Here is a 26,402-nt window from a genome sequence, read left to right as displayed (position 1 = left end):
CTTTGAAACCACACAGGTCCGGACTTTTACCGTCTGTGTCTGCCCATCACTAGTAAAAAGCCATTCAGTTCATTAAGCAACATGGGATTCCAACTTATGACTCTTTAGCTGCTGCAAAACTACAACTTCTAGCATGCTGGGAGTTGTAGTTTTGCCGCATTCTGCAGGGGAACGTCTCCGTCCAAAGATTCTCCATGTTTATATGTGATCTGCGCTGATCCAGGCCCTTTTTAATAAAAGATATAACCTTTGTCCTTTTGCTTCTCAGGCTAAAGAGGCGCAGGTGAAAGTGGCGGCAGTGGAGGGCGACAAGGTGGACAACAAGACCAAGCTGGAGGCCACACTGCAGGAGGAGGCGGCGATTAGGAAGGAGAAGGAGATGGAGAGGTTGGCTGAGGTTGCCAAGGAAAGCTTACAGACAGCAGCTAAGGTAAAGCCGGGCTTTGTTATTGGATTGAGAAAATCTGGAATACTGGAATAGAAGCGCGATTGCATTTCCGGTGGCGGTCGGCATGTAGCCTGAGATTGTGACCGCTGCAGCATCTTTTACTCTGGGGGAGCCGGCACATTGCTGCAGCACACAGCCATTATAATCTATGGGGAGTGTGTAATGCCTCATTTCTCCATTGGAGGCGCTGCAGGAAAACTGAATTTTTTCTATTTTTTTTTTTTTTGGTTGTCTGCAGTCTGGGGAAATTTAGACAATCACTGCGTGCTCCTGCATGAAGACACTAGATACTCTGTTTACATTCTAGCAAAAAAAGCAATGTTGAAAATAGAAAAAAATAACACTTTTTTGCAAGGATCTGTACAATCCCTAACAGACATTCTGTCTCTTATCTATAAATAAATAAATTGCCTTATTCTGTCTGTCTGTCTGTCTGTCTGTCTGTCTGTCTGTCTGTCTGTCTGTCTGTCTGTCTGTCTGTCTGTCTGTCTGTCTGTCTGTCTGTCTGTCTGTCTGTCTGTCATGCTCCGAAATTGTGTCCTTACGGTGACACAAAGCTGATTGGCCGCTGGGCTCGCCATGGCCCCGCCCCCCCACACGGATTGGCCTCTCGCCCCGGCTCTCTGCAGGCCCCGCCCCCCTCACGCAATGCACGCTCGCTCTGGCCGCCCAACTGACACGGGGCTCCGATTCCCAGGTGAGTACACACACATCAGATCACACTCACTCTCACACTCACTCTCACACACACCTCACACATCACAACATGCTGGGATATCGCTTGCTTCTACACCGGCTCCGTCAGGATCCCGGCAGCGCCAGACATAACCTTGCGATGCTGGGATCTTAACGGAGGCCGTGAAAGCTGGTAACCATTATACACATCGGGTAACTAAGGTCCCTTAGTTACCCGATGTGTATCATAGTTACCAGTGTACACCGGCTCACACTCACTCTCACACACACCTCACACACACATCACATCGCATCCACACATCAAGGTCCTGCAGCTGCGGAAAATACAGACACATAACAGCACACACACACACACACACACAAATCAGATCACACTCACACATCACATCGCATCCAAATACTCACAACATCCTGGGATATCGCTTGCTTCTCGGCGGCGATATTGTGCTGTGAGCTTCCAGGACCTGACGGAGGATCACATGGCCAGAAGCATGTGATATCCCCGGATGTTGTGAGTATCAGCGCGTATGTGCAATATCGTCAGTGTCTGTGTGTGTGAGTGTATGCGATCGGGTGTGTGTGAGTGGATGCGATCGGGTGTGTGTGTGAGTGGATGCGATCGGGTGTGTGTGTGAGTGGATGCGATCGGGTGTGTGTGTGAGTGGATGCGATCGGTTGTGTGTGTGAGTGGATGCGATCGGTTGTGTGTGTGAGTGCATGCGATCGGTTGTGTGTGTGAGTGGATGCGATCGGTTGTGTGTGTGAGTGGATGCGATCGGGTGTGTGTGTGAGTGGATGCGATCGGTTGTGTGGGTGAGTGGATGCAATCGGTTGTGTGGGTGAGTGGATGCGATCGGGTGTGGGTAAGTGTCGGCAGAGAAGCACGGCGTGCTGGAGGAGGCTGGGAGCAGAGAGGCTGATCTTGGGGAAGGCTGGGAGGGGGAGGCTGATGCTGAGGGAGGCTGGAAGGAGAGAGGCTGAGCAAACGTGCTCCATCCGCCATACTGCGCACTCCCCATCGTGCTGCATCCCCCATGCTGCGCACTCCCAAACGTGCTCCATCCGCCATGCTGCGCACTCCCCATCGTGCTCTATCCGCCATGCTGCACACTCCCAAACGTGCTCCATCCGCCATGCTGCGCACTCCCCATCGTGCTCCATCCACCATACTGCGCACTCCCCATCGTGCTCTATCCGCCATGCTGCACACTCCCAAACGTGCTCCATCCCCCATGCTGCGCACTCCCAAACGTGCTTCATCCGCCATGCTGCGCACTCCCCATCGTGCTCTATCCACCATGCTGCACACTCCCAAAAGTGCTCCATCCGCCATGCTGCGCACTCCCAAACGTGCTCCATCCGCCATGCTGCGCACCCCCCATCATGCTCCATCCGCCATGCTGCGCACTCCCAAACGTGCTCCATCCGCCATGCTGCGCACTCCCAAACGTGGTCCATCCGCCATGCTGCGCACTCCCAAACGTGGTCCATCCGCCATGCTGCGCACTCCCAAACGTGGTCCATCCGCCATGCTGCGCACTCCCAAACGTGGTCCATCCGCCATGCTGCGCACTCCCAAACGTGGTCCATCCGCCATGCTGCGCACTCCCAAACGTGCTCCATCCGCCATACTGCGCACTCCCAAACGTGCTCCATCCGCCATACTGCGCACTGCCCATCATGCACCATCCGGCATGCTGCGCACTCCCAAGCAGATGGAGCATGATGGGGGGTGCGCAGCATGGCGGATGGAGCACGTTTGGGAGTGCGCAGCATGGCGGATGGAGCACGTTTGGGAGTGCGCAGCATGCCGGATGGTGCACGATGGGGAGTGCGCAGCATGGCGGATGCAGCACGTTTGGGAGTGCGCAGTATGGCGGATGGAGCACGTTTGGGAGTGCGCAGCATGGCGGATGGAGCACGTTTGGGAGTGCGCAGCATGGCGGATGGAGCACGTTTGGGAGTGCGCAGCATGGCGGATGGACCACGTTTGGGAGTGCGCAGCATGGCGGATGGAGCACGTTTGGGAGTGCGCAGCATGGCGGATGGAGCACGTTTGGGAGTGCGCAGCATGGCGGATGGAGCACGTTTGGGAGTGCGCAGCATGGCGGATGGAGCACGTTTGGGAGTGCGCAGCATGGCGGATGGAGCACGTTTGGGAGTGCGCAGCATGGCGGATGGAGCACGTTTGGGAGTGCGCAGCATGGCGGATGGAGCACGTTTGGGAGTGCGCAGCATGGCGGATGGAGCACGTTTGGGAGTGCGCAGCATGGCGGATGGAGCACGTTTGGGAGTGCGCAGCATGGCGGATGGAGCACGTTTGGGAGTGCGCAGCATGGCGGATGGAGCACGTTTGGGAGTGCGCAGCATGGCGGATGGAGCACGTTTGGGAGTGCGCAGCATGCCGGATGGTGCACGATGGGGAGTGCGCAGTATGGCGGATGGAGCACGTTTGGGAGTGCGCAGTATGGCGGATGGAGCACGTTTGGGAGTGCGCAGCATGGCGGATGGAGCACGTTTGGGAGTGCGCAGCATGGCGGATGGACCACGTTTGGGAGTGCGCAGCATGGCGGATGGAGCACGTTTGGGAGTGCGCAGCATGGCGGATGGAGCACGTTTGGGAGTGCGCAGCATGGCGGGTGGAGCACGTTTGGGAGTGCGCAGCATGGCGGATGGAGCATGATAGGGGGTGCGCAGCATGGCGGATGGAGCACGATAGGGGGTGCGCAGCATGGCGGATGGAGCACGTTTGGGAGTGCGCAGCATGGCGGATGGAGCACGTTTGGGAGTGCGCAGCATGGCGGATGGAGCACGTTTGGGAGTGCGCAGCATGGCGGATGGACCACGTTTGGGAGTGCGCAGCATGGCGGATGGAGCACGTTTGGGAGTGCGCAGCATGGCGGATGGAGCACGTTTGGGAGTGCGCAGCATGGCGGGTGGAGCACGTTTGGGAGTGCGCAGCATGGCGGATGGAGCATGATAGGGGGTGCGCAGCATGGCGGATGGAGCACGTTTGGGAGTGCGCAGCATGGCGGATGGAGCACGTTTGGAAGTGTGCAGCATGGCGGATAGAGCACGATGGGGAGTGCGCAGCATGGCGGATGGAGCACGTTTGGGAGTGCGCAGCATGGGGGATGCAGCACGATGGGGAGTGCGCAGCATGGCGGATGGAGCACGTTTGGGAGTGCGCAGCATGGCGGATGGACCACGTTTGGGAGTGCGCAGCATGGCGGATGGAGCACGTTTGGGAGTGCGCAGCATGGGGGATGCAGCACGATGGGGGGTGCGCAGCATGGGGGATGGAGCACGATGGGAGGTGCACACCTCCCCCCAACACACACACACACGCGCACTGCACAACACACACACACTAGGAATCACAAACAACGCCCTACACAGACACCCACACACACAGACAACGCTGCACACACAAATATACGCACATACTGCACAACACACACATTGCTCAAAACATACCTCCCCCAAAACACACCACACACACACAAACCGCACAACACACACACACACACAACGCTACAGACACACAGCGCTCCACAAACAACGCAACACACGCAACACACATACAACACCGCTCTCACCCCCCGCGACACTCAGAACATGTACAGCGCCCTACACAAACACTTGGTAACTACACACAACAACATCTATATATATATATATATAACAAAAATCATACATGAACTACACAATACGTAAATTCTAGAATACCCGATGCGTAGAATCGGGCCACCTTCTAGTCTATAAATAAATAAATAAAAGCTTATAACCTGACTTTAAATTCATCCATTGGTTAGCTAGCATTACCTGCAGCTACGATATCGTGCCGCCCCAGAACACCGTGCCAGCACAGCAGCCGCCTAGGACACCGGGACCGGGTCTCGCAGCACTGCCGTCACGGGGTCATGTGAGTCAGATGTGAATTTACCTCACCTGACCCCCGATGTCGCTGGCAGGCTGCTGTCTGCTTTTTCCTGTGGCATCCCGGTGTCCTAGGCGGCTGCTGTGCTGGCACGGTGTCCTGGGGCGGCACGATATCGTAGCTGCAGGTAATGCTAGCTACTGCGGGCTTCAGAAACACTGCGCCGGAGATAAGCGCTATGCGCAGGTGCCAACTCCGACGCCATGTTTCTGAAGAGAGAAATTTGAATACAACCAGAGAGAGGGAGGAACAGGCTGGTGGGGGGGGGATACACGTGCATAACCCACCCGGACATTATCTGCAGAGGTGCACACGTCAATCAAAAAGTGCACGAAATTTCAAACTTTATAAAGTTGTATTTCACTGCCTAAATACCCGAGCTGCCCCCTGATGGTATGTACACACTGTGCATGATAGTGCCAGTACTGCACTGGCTGCACCTTATACACGAAAATCCTGATGTTTGGTTCCCTTTAAAGGTGCCAGCCACCTCTGCAGTGGATCTGGTCTTCAGCCTCTTGATAATCAAGGCTTTGGTTGCAGGGTGGAGTTTTGGCATGTTGTCAGAGGTCAAGTTGAACTGAAGGTCTGGGGCGCTGGGTTTCTTTTTATACACACACACACACTAATTAAGCGATCATTTAGTGAGCACAGGTGAGGATGTAAACTAGGATTTGGGTGCATTATATGACAAGGAGACATAACTTTTGTCTTGCCAAAATCTGACCTTTCTGTGTTCATTAAATGATCAATATTTCAGCTTGGCAGCAACTTTATTTTCATCACCTAAATCAAATTTGGGAGGGTTTCAGCTTTCAAATGAGTAATTTATAAAACCAATGGATGAATTTAAAGTCAGGTTATAAGCTTTTATTTACATAACATGGATAAGCGACAGAACTTCTGTCAGGGACTGTATGAGCCACCAGTGATTGGGACACCACTTAATTTTAATTTTAATTTTTTTTTTCTTGCTTCTTTGGGGTTGGGTGCGTCAGTTAAAAAAAGAAAACAGCAGTTTGGGATTATATACTATATATTTGTGTGTATATGTATGCATGTATGTATGTATGTGTGTGTGTGTGTGTACCATGTTTTCTTTATCGTTCCTTTGGGAGACCCAGACCATGGGGTGTTTAGCTTCTGCCTCCGGAGGACACACAAAGTACTACACTTAAAAGTGTAGCTCCTCCCTCTGCGCTTATACACCCCCTGGTGAGCAGACCCAGCCAGTTTATTGCTTTGTGTTCAGGAGGCATACATCCACACATGCATTCTCATATGATTTTTTTCCTTTTGGAATGAGATTGAAGAAGTGCGGGTCCACGTCTGGACCCCCGGCATGTCCCTTCTCACCCCACTGTGTAGGCGGTGTTGTAAGGTTGATTTCCAAGGCTGGAGCCTTACATGCCGTGCTCCTTCACCATCCCTCCTGGGCTCTGGCTTGAAGTGGGAGCCAGCACGGTTTCCCTGCCTGGCAGGAGACCGGTCTCCATCCGCAGCCCTTCAGGACCCTGCTGGACCGGAGCACTCATCCCCAGGGACCTGGCCCTGCGTCTCAGCAGCTAAGTACCTGAGACGTTTATATTTTCCTTTCGCCACGACAGCACCCACGAGAGAGGGATCAGCCCCCTTCAGGACAGGGAACCTACAGATAAAAAAGGGGCAGTCCCCCTCCCTCATCAGTTGGTTTCCTGTCCTGAATGGAGAGGAACCTACAGTACCTGGGTCCGGTTGAGTCCGTGCGGTCTCCGTGGGAACGGCGGAGCTCTAGGTCCAGAAGCACGGTCGGTGGAGCTCCCCTCGTGGACTCCGTCCTCCGGTGCATCTCGTCCTCTTCCCCTTGGTTCGGCTTTGCCTCCGGGGTAGTGACGCCGGCACCTGCGCGCGCCTGGTCTGTGGACGGCGGGGGGGACCCTGCCGTGTCCGCGCGCTCTCTGCTGCCGTGACCCGGAAGTGCACTGGAGCGCTTCCGGGGGAGTGGACCGGGCAGGTTCCTTGGAAGGCCGTGGCTCCCTCCTTCCTGTGCCGGACGCGGGGTAAGTGGCTGTGTGCTCGGCGGCCGGCACCTCTCTGTGGAACGGGCGGCGCCTCCGGTTGCACGGCGGGTGCGCTGTGTCCGGGGCCGCGTCCCCGCTCTGTCTCCCGGTAGTGCACGGAGGGTCGTCCCGGAGTCCCTGCCTGCGCTCGTCCGGGGTCGGTACCTCTATGTGGCTCCCTGCGGGGCTTCAGGCGGGCTGTGTGGCTTCCTGATCACAGCTTGGGAGCTGTTTTTTTGCCGCATGGCCAGGGGCCCCTGTAGCCCCTGTGTTTGCCCACCTGACCTCTGTGGTGGCACCCTGTGCCTCCGTGGACTCATGGCCCCTGTAAGGCTTCTGTAGACTCTGGTAGCCTCTGTGGACTCCTGGCCCTCGTGGCCTCTGTGGTCTCCTGGCCCTCGTGGCCTCTGTGGTCTCCTGGCCCTCGTGGCCTCTGTGGTCTCCTGGCCCTCGTGGCCTCTGTGGTCTCCTGGCCCTCGTGGCCTCTGTGGTCTCCTGGCCCTCGTGGCCTCTGTGGACCCCGGGCTCTCGTGACCTCTGTGGCCTCCGGGCCCTCGTGGCCTCTGTGGACTCCTGGCCTTTGTGGCCTCTCTGAGTCTCCTGGCCCTCGTGCCATCTGTGGACTCATGGCCCCTGTAAGGCTGCTATAGACTCCGGACCACTGTATATCTGTGGACTCCTGGCCCTCGGGCCTCTGTGGACTCCTGGCCCTCGGGCCTCTGTGGACTCCGGGCCCCCGTGGCCTCTGTGGACTCCGGGCCCCCGTGGCCTCTGTGGACTCCGGGCCCTCGTGGCCTCTGTGGACTCCGGGCCCTCGTGGCCTCTGTGGACTCCTGGCCCTCGTGCCCTCTATGGCCTCCGGGCCCTCGTGCCCTCTATGGCCTCCGGGCCCTCGTGCCCTCTATGGCCTCCGGGCCCTCGTGCCCTCTATGGCCTCCGGGCCCTCGTGCCCTCTATGGCCTCCGGGCCCTCGTGCCCTCTATGGCCTCCTGGCCCTCGTGGCCTCTATGGACTCCTGGCCCTCGGGCCTCTGTGGACTCCTGGCCCCTGTAGGCTCCTGGATCCCGTGGGCTCTGTGGACTCGTGATGGCTCCCTGTGGGTTCCTGACCTCTGTAGGTTCTTGGCCCCTGGGGCCTATGTGCCCTCCTGGTCCCTGTGGCCTCCGGGCTCCTGTGGCACTGGGTCTCCTGACCTCTGTGGCTCCTGAGCCTCCTGGTCTCTGTGGCCTCTGTGTCCTCTGGACCTCCTGTCTTCTGTTCTCGGGTCCTCCGGGCCTCGGGCCCTCCCTGTCTCTGAGCCTCCTGGCCTTTGCGCCTTCGGTCGTAGTGGCCCGGGTCTCCTGGCTCTCGGGGCTCTGTGTCTCTCGGCCTCATGTTTCCGGGCCGCGTGCTTCCTGGTTTGGTGCCTGCCCTTGGTCCCTTGTACCTCTTGGCCTTGGCCCTCTGTGTTGCCTGCCCTTGGGCCTCCTGGCCTGGGGCCGCTGTTCATCCTTGCCTTTGCCCACTGTGCTTCCTGGCCTTGGGGCCGCTATACCTTCTGACCTCGGGCCTCTGTACCTTCTGACCTCGGGCCTCTGTACCTTCTGGCCTCGGGCCTCTGTGCCTTCTGGCCTCGGGCCTCTGTGCCTTCTGGCCTCGGGCCTCTGTGCCTTCTGGCCTCGGGCCTCTGGGTCTTCTGGCCTCGGGCCTCTGTGCCTTCTGGCCTCGGGCCTCTGTGCCTTCTGGCCTCGGGCCTCTGTGCCTTCTGGCCTCGGGCCTCTGTGGCTTCTGGCCTCGGGCCTCTGTGGCTTCTGGCCTCGGGCCTCTGTGGCTTCTGGCCTCGGGCCTCTGTGGCTTCTGGCCTCGGGCCTCTGTGGCTTCTGGCCTCGGGCCTCTGTGGCTTCTGGCCTCGGACCTCTGTGACTTCTGGCCTCGGGCCTCTGGGTCTTCTGGCCTCGGGCCTCTGTGCCTTCTGGCCTCGGGCCTCTGTGCCTTCTAGCCTCGGGCCTATGTGCCTTCTTGGCCTGGGGTCTGTGTACCTCCGGGCCTCGGTGCCTCCTGCCTTCGGGCCTCTATGTGTGCTGTCGCTGCGCCTTGGGCTCCTGGTCACGCGCCTCGGATGCCTGGCCTCTGTGGGCTCCCTGGCCTCTGTGTAGCTTCCGGGCCTCTGTGTGGCTTCCAGGCCTCTGTGTGGCTTCTGCCTTTCTGTGTGGCTTCCGGGCCGCTGTGTGGCTTCCGGGCCTCTGTGTGGCTTCCTGGCCTCTGTGTGGCTTCCTGGCCTCTGTGTGGCTTCCTGGCCTCTGTGTGGCTTCCTGGCCTCTGTGTGGCTTCCTGGCCTCTGTGTGGCTTCCTGGCCTCTGTGTGGCTTCCTGGCCTCTGTGTGGCTTCCTGGCCTCTGTGTGGCGTCCTGGCCTCTGTGTGGCGTCCTGGCCTCTGTGTGGCGTCCTGGCCTCTGTGTGGCGTCCTGGCCTCTGTGTGGCGTCCTGGCCTCTGTGTGGCGTCCTGGCCTCTGTGTGGCGTCCTGGCCTCTGTGTGGCGTCCTGGCCTCTGTGTGGCGTCCTGGCCTCTGTGTGGCGTCCTGGCCTCTGTGTGGCGTCCTGGCCTCTGTGTGGCGTCCTGGCCTCTGTGTGGCGTCCTGGCCTCTGTGTGGCGTCCTGGCCTCTGTGTGGCGTCCTGGCCTCTGTGTGGCGTCCTGGCCTCTGTGTGGCGTCCTGGCCTCTGTGTGGCGTCCTGGCCTCTGTGTGGCGTCCTGGCCTCTGTGTGGCGTCCTGGCCTCTGTGTGGCGTCCTGGCCTCTGTGTGGCGTCCTGGCCTCTGTGTGGCGTCCTGGCCTCTGTGTGGCTTCCTGGCCTCTGTGTGGCTTCCTGGCCTCTGTGTGGCTTCCTGGCCTCTGTGTGGCTTCCTGGCCTCTGTGTGGCTTCCTGGCCTCTGTGTGGCTTCCTGGCCTCTGTGTGGCTTCCTGGCCTCTGTGTGGCTTCCTGGCCTCTGTGTGGCTTCCTGGCCTCTGTGTGGCTTCCTGGCCTCTGTGTGGCTTCCTGGCCTCTGTGTGGCTTCCTGGCCTCTGTGTGGCTTCCTGGCCTCTGTGTGGCTTCCTGGCCTCTGTGTGGCTTCCTGGCCTCTGTGTGGCTTCCTGGCCTCTGTGTGGCTTCCTGGCCTCTGTGTGGCTTCCTGGCCTCTGTGTGGCTTCCTGGCCTCTGTGAGCCTTCAGGGCCTCTGTGAGCCTTCAGGGCCTCTGTGAGCCTTCAGGGCCTCTGTGAGCCTTCAGGGCCTCTGTGAGCCTTCAGGGCCTCTGTGAGCCTTCAGGGCCTCTGTGAGCCTTCAGGGCCTCTGTGAGCCTTCAGGGCCTCTGTGAGCCTTCAGGGCCTCTGTGAGCCTTCAGGGCCTCTGTGAGCCTTCAGGGCCTCTGTGAGCCTTCAGGGCCTCTGTGAGCCTTCAGGGCCTCTGGGCCTCCTGGGCCCGTGCTTCTGTGCCTTCTGGCTCGGGCCTCTGTGTCTCTTGGCCTTCTGTGCCTCTTGGCCTTCTGTGCCTCTTGACCTTCTGTGCCTCTTGACCTTCTGTGCCTCTTGACCTTCTGTGCCTCTTGACCTTCTGTGCCTCTTGACCTTCTGTGCCTCTTGACCTTCTGTGCCTCTTGACCTTCTGTGCCTCTTGACCTTCTGTGCCTCTTGACCTTCTGTGCCTCTTGACCTTCTGTGCCTCTTGACCTTCTGTGCCTCTTGACCTTCTGTGCCTCTTGGCTTCTTGGTCTCTGTGCCGTCTTGGCTTCTGGGCCTCCCGGGCCCGTGCCTCTGTGCCTGCTGTGCCCGGCCTCTGTGCCTCTTGGTCTCTTGGCCTTTGTGCCTCTTGGCTCCAACCTTGTGCCTCTGGGCCTCTGTGCCTTCTGGGCCTCTGTGCCTCTGGGCCTCTGTGCCTTCTGGGCCTCTGTGCCTTCTTGGCCTCTGTGCCTTCTTGGCCTCTGTGCCTTCTTGGCCTCTGTGCCTTCTTGGCCTCTATGCCTTCTTGGCCTCTATGCCTTCTTGGCCCCTGTGCCTTCTTGGCCCCTGTGCCTCTTGGCCTCTGTGCCTCTTGGCCTCTGTGCCCTTTGGCCTCTGTGCCCTTTGGCCGCTGTGCCTCTTGGCCGCTGTGCCTCTTGGCCTCTGTTCCTCTTGGCCTCTGTTCCTCTTGGCCTCTGTTCCTCTTGGCCTCTGTTCCTCTTGGCCTCTGTTCCTCTTGGCCTCTGTTCCTCTTGGCCTCTGTTCCTCTTGGCCTCTGTTCCTCTTGGCCTCTGTTCCTCTTGGCCTCTGTTCCTCTTGGCCTCTGTTCCTCTTGGCCTCTGTTCCTCTTGGCCTCTGTTCCTCTTGGCCTCTGTTCCTCTTGGCCTCTGTTCCTCTTGGCCTCTGTTCCTCTTGGCCTCTGTTCCTCTTGGCCTCTGTTCCTCTTGGCCTCTGTTCCTCTTGGCCTCTGTTCCTCTTGGCCTCTGTTCCTCTTGGCCTCTGTTCCTCTTGGCCTCTGTTCCTCTTGGCCTCTGTTCCTCTTGGCCTCTGTTCCTCTTGGCCTCTGTTCCTCTTGGCCTCTGTTCCTCTTGGCCTCTGTTCCTCTTGGCCTCTGTTCCTCTTGGCCTCTGTTCCTCTTGGCCTCTGTTCCTCTTGGCCTCTGTTCCTCTTGGCCTCTGTTCCTCTTGGCCTCTGTTCCTCTTGGCCTCTGTTCCTCTTGGCCTCTGTTCCTCTTGGCCTCTGTTCCTCTTGGCCTCTGTTCCTCTTGGCCTCTGTTCCTCTTGGCCTCTGTTCCTCTGGGCCTCTGTTCCTCTGGGCCTCTGTTCCTCTGGGCCTCTGTTCCTCTGGGCCTCTGTTCCTCTGGGCCTCTGTTCCTCTGGGCCTCTGGGCCTCTGGGCCTCTGTTCCTCTTGGCCCTTGTGCCGTATTGCCTCTTGCCTCTTGGCCTACGCTCCGTGCCTCTGTGCTTCTTGCCCTCTGTGCCTCTTCACCTCTCTGCCTCTTGGTTTCGGGGCCTCTTGGCCTCTGGCACTCTTGGACTCTGGGCCTTCGGGCCTTTGGGGCCTCTGGGCCTCTTGTCCTCCGTGACTCCGTGCCTCTATGCCTCTGGGCCTCTTGGCTTCGGGGCCTCTGTGCCGCTTGGCCTCTGTGCTGCTTGGTCTCTGTGCCGCTTCCCTCTGTGCCGCTTGCCCTCGGTGCCTTTTGGTCTCTGTGCCTTTTGGTCTCTGTGCCTCTTGGTCTCTGTGTCTCTTGGGCTCTATGCCTCTTGGGCGCTGTGCCTCTTGGGCGCTGTGCCTCTTGGGCGCTGTGCCTCTTGGGCGCTGTGCCTCTTGGGCGCTGTGCCTCTTGGGCGCTGTGCCTCTTGGGCGCTGTGCCTCTTGGGCGCTGTGCCTCTTGGTCTCTGGGCCTCTGTGCATCTTGGGCTCGGGACCTCTGGGGGTCTGGGCCTCTTGGGCTCTGGGCCTTGGGGCCTCTTGGCCTCTGTGCCTCTGTACCTCTTTACCTCTGTGCCTTGGGGCCTCCTGGTCGTATGGGCTTGCTTCTTGCGGCGCTCCTGGTTGGTTCTTCCTGCCTTGGCCTTGCGCCGCTGCCGCCTTGCGCCTCCCTGGCCTTCCGCCTGGCCTGGCGCCTTGGGCTTCCTGCTTCGACTCTGGTCGCCCTTGCTTCTGCGGGGCGTGTTCGCGCCTATCGGGCTCTATCCGTTGGTCCTTCCTGCCTTGCGGTGTTCCGGTCCGATTGCTCTTCTGCCGAGCGGGTGTCTTCGGTGTTTTTTCTTCCCGCGCAGGCTGTCTTCTTCGTTTCGCTGCCTGTTCATGGGGGGGGGCTCTGTCCTCGTCTGTGTCGCTAGGTCGGCCCCTTGGCGGAGGGGTTGGTCTTTGTTTTAGTTCTTTGTCTTTCAGGATTCCGGCGGTGATCCTCGCGTGGCGTGCCGTCCCTTGTCCCGATGGCTGTGGGCTGCTGTCCCCCTCTCGTCTGTGGTGCTGCGGGTTCCCCTGGCCTCCTCGGTGTCGGATCCTTCTCCTGGGCGGTTGCCTCCTCCTTGGATGGATGTGGCCTGTGTCTCCTTCGGTGGTATTGTACGGCTGTATCCTGCCCTCTCCGTCCGGGTTCCGGTCTTTGCCGGCTGGCCTTTGTTCTTCCGCTGTCTTCCGTTGGAGGCTTGGCCCTTCGTGTGGTTTTTTTCCCTCCCTGAGTGTGTTATCTCTCTAAGTCTCTCGTGGGTGCTGTCGTGGCGAAAGGAAAAGACTAAATTACTTACGGTAATGGGATTTTCCAGAGCCCACGACAGCACCCTTTACACCCCTACCCTTTTGTTTTCTTCACCCTTTGGGTTTGGTGGTTCTACTTTTGTCTTGTATTGTTACTAATTTGTGGCGGTTCCTCTCCCGGTTCTCTGCAACCAACTGATGAGGGAGGGGGACTGCCCCTTTTTTATCTGTAGGTTTCCTGTCCTGAAGGGGGCGGATCCCTCTCTCGTGGGTGCTGTCGTGGGCTCTAGAAAATCCCATTACCGTAAGTAATTTAGTCTTTTGGGGGTCCCTGTGCTTTATTGTTTGGGGAGAGTGTGCTTACTGTATTTATTGGCATTTCCGGCGGGTTCTCTAGCTGTCGCCCGAGAACCGCGCCGATGGTGCCTGCGCGTCGGCCTCGCCGATCAAATTTAGGCCCCGGCTTTGCCGGAGGCCTAGTTTCTGTTCTCTGCCCTCGCATGTCATTCATGCAGAGGGACAGGCTCGGCTCCTCCCGGCGGCCGTTCTGCACAGGGGAGGGACACTCCCCACTGCTGTGCGTGTCTCCTCCCCTGTAGGTCTCTATGGCCCTCCAGATCCCGCTCTCACAGCCAAGTCCCGCCCCCTCTCCGCTCCGGCGGCCATTTTCTCAGACAGAGTTCACTCAGCGCTGGTCTGCACTCTGCATCCCTGCTGAAGTGCTGTGCTTGGGGGTCCGGGCTTCGGGATCTGGAGGGCACACAACACCGCTCTAGCGGTCTGGTAAGCCACAACCGGTCTCTGGTTGTGGACCTCTGTATATACTCTCTGGGGTTCATTCTCTTGCAGAGCCCCCACTCCAGCAGCATGTCTCACACGAGGAGCAAGGCTCCAAAGCTTTATTCTGTATGCGCTGCATGTAAGCTCCTGCTGCCTGAGCCGAGCACCTATCCTCATTGTGATGTCTGCTCTAACTTGGCGGTGCCACAGCCTGGAGTCTCACCCCCAGTGGTCTCTCCGGCTGCCTCTGCACCTGTGACTGAACCCCCGGCCTGGGTAGAGTCCTTCTCTAGGTCTATATCCCAGTCATTTGCTGAGTCCATGGGACTTTTGTCCAGGACTTTGATGAATATGCATCAGCCCCCTTCACAGGGTGCCTCTGCTGCTATGGGTCGCTTAGGTTCGGAGCTCACAGAGGATTCATCATCATTCATCGTCCTCCTAAGAAAAGACGCAGGGTTCCCTCTCCCTCCTCCTCCCGCGGCTCTGATTCAAGAGCTGACTCGCAGGATGAGGAGGATGCCTTTACAGGGGACTCGGAGGCTAACTCCATGTACCCCATTGATCTGTCCGAGGGTGACTCAGATCTTAGTGACTTGATTGCTTCCATTAATTCTGTACTGGATCTCAATCCTCCAGTATCAGAGGAGCTACCCTCTCTGGCAGAAAAGCACCAGTTTACCTCGCCTAAGAGAGCAAAGAGTGTGTTCTTTAACCACTCCAGTTTTCAGGCCGCTGTGACCAAGCCCAGGGCCTGTCCTGACAAACGCTTCCCAAAGCGTGGTTCTGATGACCGTTTTCCCTTCCCACCTGAGGTGGTCAAGGAGTGGGCTCAGTCCCTAAAGGTAGACCCTCCGGTGTCTAGGCTCTCAGCCCGGACCGTTGTCGGTGGCTGATGGCACCTCCTTTAAGGATTCCACTGACCGTCAGATTGACCTTCTGGCCAAATCCGTGTATGAAGCGGCGGGGGCCACGTTTTCCCCGACTTTTGCAGCAGTGTGGGCTCTCAAAGCCATCTTTGCTTCTCTAGAGGAGATGCATTCCCTCACCAGGGACTTGATTCCCGAAATGGTTGCCTTAACTTCCCAAGCTTCAGCTTTTTCATCTTATGCCATGTCTGCCATGTTGGAGGCTTCTCACCGCACTGCGGTGGCTTCGGCAAATTCCCACGTTATCCGCAGGATCTTGTGGCTTCGAGAGTGGAAGGCAGATGCTTCTTCTTAGAAGTACCTTGCTGGGCTCCCTTTTGCTGGGTCCCGGCTGTTCGGAGAACAGCTGGATGAAATTATTAAGGAAGCTACTGGCGGGAAGATTACTTCCATGCCTCAAACTAAAGCCAGGAAACCTTCCCAGGGTAGGAATCAGTCGAGGTTTCGCTCCTTTCGTTCCTCCAACTGGTCGTCCTCTAAGCCCTCGGCCTCGTCCGCTAACTCAGCCAAGGACCAGAAATCCAACTGGCGTCCAAAAGCGCGTCCACAGAAGACCGCAGGAGGTGCTGCCACTAAGGCAGCCTCCTCATGACTCTCTGCCCGCTCCGGTGACGTCCTTAGTCGGTGGCAGGCTCTCCCACTTTGGCGACGCTTGGTTTCAACACGTCTCCGATCAGTGGGTGCGGGATACCATCTCCCACGGCTACAGGATAGAATTCTCTTCCAGCCCGCCAAACAGATTTTTTCTCTCAACTCCCCCTTGCTCCAAGGCCGCCGCCTTCTCGCAAGCCGTGGCAGCCTTGCAGGCCAACGGAGTAATTGTACCGGTTCCCACCCGGGAACGGTTCAGAGGTTTCTACTCAAATCTCTTCCTAGTTCCCAAAAAGGACGGTACCTTCCGGCCCATCCTGGATCTCAAGCTTCTCAACAAGTTTGTTTTGAGAAGCATGTTCAGGTGCGGCACTTTCGCATGGAGTCTCTGCGATCAGTCATTGCCTCAATGACCCAAGGGGATTTCCTGGCATCCATCGACATCAGAGATGCCTATCTGCATGTGCCAATTGCAGTGTCACACCAGCGTTGGCTACGTTTTGCAATAGGAGAAGATCATTTCCAATTCGTGGCTCTCCCCTTCGGGTTAGCCACGGCCCCTCGGGTATTCACCAAGGTCATGGCAGCAGTGATTGCGGTTCTGCACCTCCAGGGGTTGGCAGTGATTCCTTACCTGGACGACCTTCTAGTCAAGGCTTCATCCAGCGCAGACTGTCAGCGGAGTGTCTCGCTCACTCTCGCCACTCTAGCCCAATTCGGGTGGCTGGTCAATCTGCCCAAATCCACTCTGACTCCGACCCAGAGGCTCACGTACCTAGGGATGCAGTTCGAGACTTTGCCGGCACTTGTGAAGTTGCCCTTAGTCAAACAGCAGTCCCTCCAGCTAGCGGTGCGCTCTCTGCTGAGGCCCCGCCGTTATACCCTCAGGCGTCTGATGCAGGTGCTGGGTCAAATGGTGGTCCATGGAGGCTGTTCCCTTTGCCCAGTTCCATCTGCTCCCCCTGCAGCTGGACATTCTCCGCTGTTGGGACAAGCGGCCTTCCTCCTTACACAGGTTAGTGGCTCTGTCGCCACAGACCAGGAGCTCTCTTCAGTGGTGGCTTCGGCCCCTCTCCCTGTCCCAGGGGCGCTCCTTCCTGACCCCGTCCTGGGTGATTCTCAGCACGGATGCCAGCCTATCCGGCTGGGGAGCGGTACATCTCCACCACAGAGCACAGGGCACTTGGACTCCGTCCGAGTCAGCCCTTTCAATCAATGTGCTGGAAACCAGAGCCGTGCTTCTAGCTCTCCTAGCTTTTCACCACCTGTTGGCGGGCAGGCACATTCGAGTCCAGTCAGACAACGCGACAGCAGTTGCCTACATCAATCACCAAGGCGGTACACGCAGCCGCCTGGCAATGTTGGAGGTACAACGCATCCTTCAATGGGCGGAGGACTCCAAGTCCACCATATCCGCAGTCCACATCCCAGGCGTGGAAAACTGGGAGGCAGATTATCTCAGCTGTCAAACCGTGGACGGTGGCGAGTGGTCCCTGCACCCGGCAGTGTTTCAGTCAATCTGCCGCAAATGGGGCACTCCGGACATGGACCTAATGGCATCCCGTCACAACAACAAAGTTCCTGTTTACGTGGCTCGCTCCCACGATCCTCAGGCATTCGCCGCGGACACTCTGGTTCAAGACTGATCCCAGTTTTGCCGTGGCATCTCCCGGACCGTCCAGACCTACTCTCGCAAGGTCCGTTTTTCCGCCCGAATTCTGCGGCTCTCAAATTGACGGCGTGGCTCTTGAGTCCTGGATTTTGACGGCTTCTGGTATTCCTCCTGAAGTCATCTCCACTATGACTCGGGCCCGTAAGTCTTCCTCCGCTAAGATCTGTCACAGGACTTGGAAAATGTTCCTGTCCTGGTGTCGCTCTACCGACCATCTTCCTTGGCCATTCTCCTTGCCGACCCTTCTGTCTTTTCTACAGTCCGGTCTGCAGCTAGGACTGTCCCTCAACTCTCTCAAGGGACAAGTCTCAGCTCTGTCAGTTCTGTTCCAGCGGCGTCTCGCTCGGCTGGCTCAGGTCCGCACCTTCATGCAAGGCGCGTCTCACATCATTCCGCCTTACTGGTGGCCCTTGGATCCCTGGGACCTTAACTTGGTTCTCACGGTTTTGCAGAAACCCCCCTTTGAGCCTCTTAGGGAGGTTTCTTTGTATCGTCTTTCACAGAAAGTGGCCTTTCTGGTGGCCATAACTTCCCTCAGGAGAGTCTCTGATTTGGCTGCGCTCTCTTCGGCGTCACTTTTTTTAGTTTTCCATTAAGACAAGGTGGTTCTCCGTCCGACTCCGGACTTTTTTCCTAAGGTGGTCTCTCCTTTCCACCTTAACCAGGACATTACCTTAGCTTCCTTTTGTCCGGCTCCTGTTCATCGCTTTGAAAAAGCGCTGCATACTCTGGATCTGGTGCGTGCTCTCCGGATCTATGTGTCTCGCACCGCTGCACTTAGGCGGTGCACCTCTCTTTTTGTGCTAACCACAGGTTGGCGCAAGGGCCTCCCTGCTTCTAAGCCGACCTTAGCCCGTTGGATTAGGTCGACCATTTCGGACGCCTACCAGAGTACTCAGGTGCCTCCCCCGCCGAGGATCAAGGCACATTCGACCAGAGCTGTCGGTGCCTCTTGGGCTTTCAGGCACCAGGCTACGGCTCAACAAGTCTGTCAGGCTGCCACTTGGACTAGCCTGCACACCTTTTCGAAGCACTACCAAGTGCATGCTCATGCTTCGGCAGATGCGAGCTTGGGCAGACGCATCCTTCAGGCGGCTGTCGCCCATTTGTGAAGTTAGGTTCTGCCTACTTCTTAGTTTTTCTGTTTATTTCCCACCCAGGGACTGCTTTGGAACGTCCCATGGTCTGGGTCTCCCAAAGGAACGATAAAGAAAAAGAGAATTTTGTTTACTTACCGTAAATTCTTTTTCTTATAGTTCCGTATTGGGAGACCCAGCTCCCTCCCTGTTGCCTGTTGGCAATTTTCTTGTTCCGCGTGTTATCACCGGCTGTTGTTGTGGACAGAGTCTCCGGTTGTTCCGGCTCTTGTTCTGTTCTACTTGTGGGTGGCTATTCTCCTTCAGCTTTTGCACTAAACTGGCTGGGTCTGCTCACCAGGGGGTGTATAAGCTCAGAGGGAGGAGCTACACTTTTAAGTGTAAAGAAGAGAGAAATTCTGTACAACGACTAGATGGTAAAAAATGTATATATTTTATTGATGAAAAATAGCTTAAAAGCAGACAAACAATCTAGGATTAAAAATAGCAGAGACAAAATGGTGAGTACCAAAAGATGGCGCCCTCACCCCACAATAGGTATACGGTAGCACATGTTGGAGACAAACACACAGCACATAAAGGGCTAAAAAGCCAAGGTTACATACAAATAAAGTGTGCTGCTGATTATTAAATGCCTGTTACTATTACATCACAATACATAGTGTCAAAGTCCTGTAACAAAGCACTGAGTATACATTGCAACCAAACATACCTATATGGTGGATGAGAGCCCAGATCCCCGACCCATAGGTTTCGGTGTAACTCCTTCTTCCGGGGAGGAAGAAGCCGATCGCAGGCACACACAGCCGATCGCAGGCACACACAGCCGATCGCAGGCACACACAGCCGATCGCAGGCACACACAGCCAATCGCAGGCACACACAGCCAATCGCAGGCACACACAGCCGATCGCAGGCACACACAGCCGATCGCAGGCACACACAGCCGATCGCAGGCACACACAGCCGATCGCAGGCACACACAGCCAATCGCAGGCACACACAGCCAATCGCAGGCACACACAGCCAATCGCAGGCACACACAGCCAATCGCAGGCACACACAGCCAATCGCAGGCACACACAGCCAATCGCAGGCACACACAGCCAATCGCAGGCACACACAGCCAATCGCAGGCACACACAGCCAATCGCAGGCACACACAGCCAATCGCAGGCACACACAGCCAATCGCAGGCACACACAGCCAATCGCAGGCACACACAGCCAATCGCAGGCACACACAGCCAATCGCAGGCACACACAGCCAATCGCAGGCACACACAGCCAATCGCAGGCACACACAGCCAATCGCAGGCACACACAGCCAATCGCAGGCATGCTCGCGGCCGATCGCTCGCGGCCGATCGCAGGCACACACAGCCAATCACAGATATGCTCGCAGCCGATCGCACGCAGCCGATCGCACGCAGCCGATCGCACGCAGCCGATCGCACGCAGCCGATCGCACGCAGCCGATCGCACGCAGGCGCACGCACCGCCTCGCCTCGCCTCGCCTCTCAGGATTCTCCCGGCGAGAAGAGATCTGTGTCCCTGGATGAGGTGAGTGTGTATGCAATCTGACTGTGTGTGTGAGATCTGATGAGTGCGGGTGTGTGACCACTGCAGGTCCTGCCGCTCAGCATCGGGTGAGTGTAATTGCCGGTGCCGCTGTCTATAATGAAGTGTCCTGCAGTATCTAACTTTTTTAGCTGCACGGACACTTCATTATTGATCCACGACTATGGCTTATTTTCGGGGGAGGGCTTATATTTAAGCCTTTCTCCGAAAATGCTGAAAATCCCTGCTAGGGCTTATTTTTGGGGGAGGTCTTATTTTTGGAAAAACACGGTGTGTGTGTGTGTGTGTGTGTGTGTGTATGTGTGTGTGTGTGTGTGTATGTGTGTGTGTATATGTATGTGTGTGTATGTGTGTGTATGTGTGTGTATGTGTGTGTGTGTGTGTGTGTATGTGTGTGTGTGTGTGTGTGTGTGTGTGTGTGTGGTGTTGTTTTTTGGTGTTTTTGTTTTGTATTCTATAATTTCTGGCCTGGTTTCACAAGATTATAGAGATGGACTGAAGTTTCTTTAAAAGGTACTTTCTTTGTCGCTCCATTGGGAGACCCAGACAATTGGGTGTATAGCTTCTGCCTCCGGAGGCCACACAAAGTATTACACTTAAAAGTGTAAACCCCTCCCCTCTGCTATACACCCTCCCGTGCATCACGGGCTCCTCAGTTTTCATGCTTTGTTCGAAGGAGGCTGACATCCACGCATAGCTCCACATCTTAGTCAGCAGCAGCTGCGGACTAGGTCGGATGGAAGAAAAGAGGGCCCATATTGGGCCCCCAGCATGCTCCCTTCTCACCCCACTCTGGTCGGCGGTGTTGTTAAGGTTGAGGTACTCATTGCGAGTACATAGGCAGGAGCCACATGCTGTTTTCCTTCCCCATCCCTATAGGGCTCTGGGTGAAGTGGGATCCTAATCGGTCTCCAGGCACTGGGACCGTGCTCCCTCCGCAGCCCCTGGGGAATCTGCTGGACAGGAGCCGGGTATCGTCAGGGACAAGGCCCTGCTACTGTGAGGTACTCTGTGTCCCCGTGGGGACCGCGCATGGAGCGCTTGTGCCATACACACTGCAGCACTGCTGGGTGTGTTAGTGCGCCGGGGACTACCGCGCCGGCCGCGCTTATAACTTTAGTCCCCGGCTTTTGCGGCCTAGTGTCGCTTATTCCCGCCCACAGGCCTGCCAGTCAGGGGAAGGGCGGGACGCTGCACAAGACGCCAGTGCTGAGGGCAGGAGCATACTCTGTATCCTCCTCCCCCCTCACTCAGCACAGTGGGGCACTAGATTCCCGCACTTTCTAGGGCACGCCCACGACCCCCTCCTCCCCACAGAACGCCGGCAGCCATTCCTGTCAGCAATTCTGACGCTGGAGAGGAGAGACAACACTGGGAGGCCTAGGCAGGGATTCTGGTGATCACACAACCGCTTGTGCGGTCGGTAAGCAGCACCTGAGGTGCTGGCCCCACTGAGTGCCGAAGTGTTATATATATATATATATATATATATATATATATATATATATATATATATATATATATATATATATATATATATATATATATATATATATATATATATATATATATATATATATATATATATATATATATATATATATATATATATATATTTTTTAATATATATATATATATATATATATATATATATATATTTTAATATATATATATATATATATATATATATATATATACTTGTATGCTTGATTTACACTGTATGGTCGCACTGTGCATTTTTTGCTACTACTGGAGAAGCCGTACAGTCCAGGCTGGTGATTCAGCCCGGGCACTGTTCGATCATTAAACCGCCCCCGGACCTGCCAGTCAGGGGGAAGGGCGACACAGTCGGGCTGACGCCGACAGTGAGGGCCGGAGCACACTTCGCTGTCCTCCGCCCCCCTCACTAAGCACGCTGATCCCCGCAAGTTACTCAGTGTCCCCTTGGGGACGGTGCAGAGAGCACCTTGGCCTCAGACTTGGCGACCACCGCGCCGACCGCGCCTGCTTGCCGGCCGCGGTCTGTAACTTTAGCTCCCGGCTTTTGCGGCCTAGCGCCTTAAACTCCCGTCCCTGGCCCTGCCAGTCAGGGGGAAGGGCGGGACGGTCAGTCGGAGGCTAGCAGTGAGGGCTGGAGCACACTTGGTGTCCTCCGCCCCCCTCACTTTCACTCAGGGTACCAGATTCCCGCACTTTTGGGGTTATGCCCACGGCTCCCCCCTCCACTGTATACGCCGACAGCCATATTTTCAGCAGCACATACTGCTTCAGGGTCGGTTCACCAGGGGGTTTCTTCTCGATGCTGGGCCCCCTAGAGTGATGAACTGTATATGTGATGAACTGTATATATGGATATATAATGTTTCTATGCAGTTTCACAGTTCGGCTGTACATATGTATCCTCAGTGGTCACTGTGAACATTGCTCGGGCCATGTGGCACTCGCTCAGCCGGAGACGGGGGCACTGGTTGAGCTCCGCCGGCGTTCCCTGTCCAGGCGGCAGGGACAGAGTTGCAGTTTTTGCTGAGAAACTCTCTGGGCCATTTTCACTATCCATGTCTCAGGCTATGGACAAATGGTCGGCTAAGAGACTAGGAGTTTGCAGTCCAGACCGGCCCCTTACACAGGCCCCGGGCACTGCGGGATCGCCCCAGGCCTCTATCGGTCTGCGACGAAGCGTGTTCCTGGGGTGGCCTCTAGTTATTACGTGGTGAACTCCAGCACGAACCGCAGTCCCAGTCCGGCTAAGCAGCCTTGCTTGGAATCTTCCCCGACTTCTCCAAGGGTCTCAGCTTGAGGACCCTCTAGAGGATGGGGCGGAGGTCGCAACCCAGGACTCTGTCCGGTCGTGGCTCTTAAGGCTTCACAGATACTGTCCAGAAGCACACCTTCCCGGACAAGCGTTTTACTGAACGCCTTATAACACACGTTGTCCCTTCCCCTCTGACGTTGTTAAGGCTTGGGCTCAGTGTCATAAGGTGCCCTCCAGCCGCTTGACTGGCGGCTAGATCAGTAGTAGCAGTGGCTGGCGAGTCCACGCTCAAGAATGCCACGGACAGACAGAACGCCTAATGAGATCCATCTATGAAGCCATAGGCGCGTCCGTTGCCCCAGCCTTTGCAGGGGTGGGCACTCCAGGCTATCTCAGCTGCTCTGTCTGAGATCAATGCGGTCTTCCGGTGCTCCGCAATTAGCGTCTTTGACGTTTCAGGCGGTGGTATTTTCATCCTCCGCCGTGCACAGAGAACCTTTTCTGCATCCAGGTCAGGGGAGTGGTCCCCACATGGCCAAGACCGATGTAGGAGGCATTCTGTCTTACGGTCACAGGATAGAGCTCCGTTCTCGTCCTCCGACTCGTTGCTTCAGAGCATCTCCGTCCCCCGAGCGAGCCGAGGCACGTTTCCAGGCGGTGAACACTCCAAAAGCAGGAGGAGTTGCGATCCTCGTTCCCCTTCAAGAACGTAGTCGCGGCTTTTTACTCCAGCTTGTTCGTGGTACCAGATAGGACGGATCACTCCGGCCCGTTCTGGACTTCACACTGCTCAACGGACAGGGAACCTGACGGTTCCGGATGGAATTTCTCCGCTTGCCATTGCCCTTGATGGCCCAAGGAGGCTTCTTAGCGTCAATCGACATCAGGGATACTTATCTCCACGTGCCGATTGTACCAGAATATCAGCGCTTCCTGCGCTGCGCCTAGCGGTCCTACTATCTCAGGCAATGTACTGGTCAAGGCCCCCTCTCGGGTGGCATGGCATCACAGCCTGAACATTGTTCATACTCTATCAGCGATAGTGAAGCTTCCGCTGGACAAACAGCGTTCACTACAGACAGGGGTGCAATCGCTCCTTCGAGCCCAGTCACACCCTTTGAGGCGCCTCATGCATTTCCTAGAGAAGTTGGTGGCAGCAATGGAGGCAGCTCCGTTTGCGCAGATTCATCTGCGCCCACTTCAATGGGACTTCTCCACAAATGGGACAGCGTCCCTCGACAGGAACGTTGCTCCTTCTCGGGCAGCCAAGGCCTCCCTTCAGTGGCGGCTTCTTCCCACTTCTTCTCGAAGGAAAAGTCCTTCCTGCCCACATCCTGGGCTGTGGTCACGGCGGACGCGAGTCTGTCAGGGGGTCTTCCTCCGCCACAGGGCTCAGGGTACATGTACTCAGCAGAGTCCTCCCTACAGATCAATGTTCTGGAGGGAAGGGCAGTGTCTAGCCCTATAAGCGTTCCAGCCATGGCTGGAAGATAGGCAGATCCGAATTCAGTCGGACTACGCCACGGCGGTGGCATACATCAACCGCCAAGGCGGCACAAGCAGTCGGCAAGCCTTCCAGCAAGTCCGGCGGATTCTGCTGTGGGTGGAAGCCACAGCCTCCACCATCTCCGCAGCTCACATCCCGGGCGTAGAAAACTGGGAAGCAGACTTTCTCAGTCGCCAGGGCATGGACACAGGGAATGGTCTCTTCGACCGGACGTGTTTCAGAGATTTGTTGCCGCTGGGGAAGCTGGACGTCGACCTATTGACGTCCCGGCACAACAACAAGGTCCCGGCATTTATGGCACGTTCTCAAGATCACAGAGCTCTGGCGGCAGACGCATTAGTTCAGGATTGGTCGCAGTTTCCACTGCCTCACGTATTTCCCCCTCTGGCGATGCTGCCCAGAGTGTTACGCAAGATCAGATCCGACTGCCGCCGCGCCATCCTCGCTGGCCGAGGAGGTCGTGGTACCCGGACCTGTGGCATCTCACGGTAGGCTAACCGTGGACACTACCAGACCGGCCAGACTTGCTGTCTCAAGGGCCGTTTTTTCCATCTGAATTCTGCGGCCCTCAACCTGACTGCGTAGCCATTGAATCCTGGATCCTAGCGTCTTCAGAGTTATCTCAAGAGATCATTGCCACTATGAGACAGGCCAGGAAACCAACGTCCGCCAAGATCTACCACAGGACGTGGAAGATTTTCTTATCCTGGTGCTCTGATCAGAGTTTTACTCTCTGGCCATTCACTTGGCCCACTTTCTGTCCTTCCTTCAATCCGGAATGGAAAAGGGGTTGTCTCTCCTTACAAGCGTCGGCTAGAACCCTGGGATCGAAACAGGGTGATACCGGCTCTTCGGAAACCACCCTTCGAGCCAATGAGGGATATTCTCTTTCACGCCTTTCGCAGAAGGTGGTCTTCCTAGTGGCAGTCACGTCACTCCGCAGAGTGTCTGACATAGCAGCGCTGTCATGCAAAGCCCCCCTTCCTGGTGTTTCACCAGGACAAGGTGGTTCTGCGTCCGGTTCCGGAATTTCCCCCGAACGTGGTATCCTCTGTTCATCTCAATCAGGATATCTTCTTACCTTCTTTTTGTCCTCATCCGATTCACCAACGTGAAAAGGATTGGCACTTGTTAGGTCTGGTGAGAGCACTCAGACTCTACATTTCCCGTACGGCGCCCCTGCGCCGCTCGGATGCACTCTGTCCTTGTCGCTGGCCAGCGTAAAGGGTCACAAGCTCCCAAGTCAACTTGGCTCGGTGGATCAAGGAACCAATTCTTGAAGCCTACCGTTCTGCTGGGCTTCCGGTTCCTTCGGGGCTGAAGGCCCATTCTGCCAGAGCCGTGGGTGCGTCCTGGGCATTGCTGCACCAGGCTACGGCTCAGCAGGTGTGTCAGACGACTACCTGGTTGAGTCTGCACGCTTTCACGAAGCACTATCTAGGGCATACCTACGCTCGGCAGATGCCAGCTTAGGTAGGCGAGTCCTTCAGGCGGCGGTTGCCCACCTGTAGGAAGGAGCCGTTTTACGGCTCTTTTTACCGAGGTATTTTTACCCACCCAGGGACTGCTTTTGGACGTCCCAATTGTCTGGGTCTCCCAATGGAGCGACAAAGAAGAAGGGAATTTTGTTTACTTACCGTAAATTCCTTTTCTTTTAGCTCCAATTGGGAGACCCAGCACCCGCCCCTGTTCCCTTCGGGCTGTTAGTTCTTTGTGTACACATGTTGTTCAGATTGAATTGTTCTTGGTTATGGTTTCAGTTCTCCGAACATCCTTCGGATTGAAGTTACCTTAGACCAATTTATAAGTTTCCTCCTTCCTTCTTTTGCACCAAAACTGAGGAGCCCGTGATGCACGGGAGGGTGTATAGCAGAGGGGAGGGGTTTACACTTTTAAGTGTAATACTTTGTGTGGCCTCCGGAGGCAGAAGCTATACACCCAATTGTCTGGGTCTCCCAATTGGAGCTAGAAGAAAAGGAATTTACGGTAAGTAAACAAAATTCCCTTCTTCAATGATTGACATCAACAATTAAAGGGAATATGTCAGCAGGTTTTTGCTCACTGATCTGCGAGCAGCATGATGCAGGCAAAGAGATCCTGAATCCAATGATGTATCACTTAGATTACTGGGTGCAGCTGTTCTCTCACAATCTGAATTTTTAGATTTGGTGATGTAGCAGAGCTGAGAGAGCTGTCCCCGCCCACAGCAGACT

General features: G+C 56.4%; 1 protein-coding gene across 2 annotated transcripts in view; it reads left to right on the top strand.

Moving 5' to 3' along the window:
- The window catches only part of LETM1 (leucine zipper and EF-hand containing transmembrane protein 1), an 87,070-nt gene that overhangs the window by 43,735 nt on the left and 16,933 nt on the right, over positions 1–26,402 (top strand). For both annotated transcript variants that reach the window (XM_075346807.1, XM_075346806.1), the window contains exon 9: positions 269–430. In XM_075346807.1, coding sequence (XP_075202922.1) covers positions 269–430 — 162 coding nt within the window. The remainder of the gene's footprint in view (positions 1–268; positions 431–26,402) is intronic.

This window comes from Anomaloglossus baeobatrachus, chromosome 1 (assembly GCF_048569485.1).
Source record: "Anomaloglossus baeobatrachus isolate aAnoBae1 chromosome 1, aAnoBae1.hap1, whole genome shotgun sequence".
Taxonomy (NCBI): Eukaryota; Metazoa; Chordata; class Amphibia; order Anura; family Aromobatidae; genus Anomaloglossus; species Anomaloglossus baeobatrachus.
This window is presented reverse-complemented; position numbering and strand designations above follow the sequence as displayed.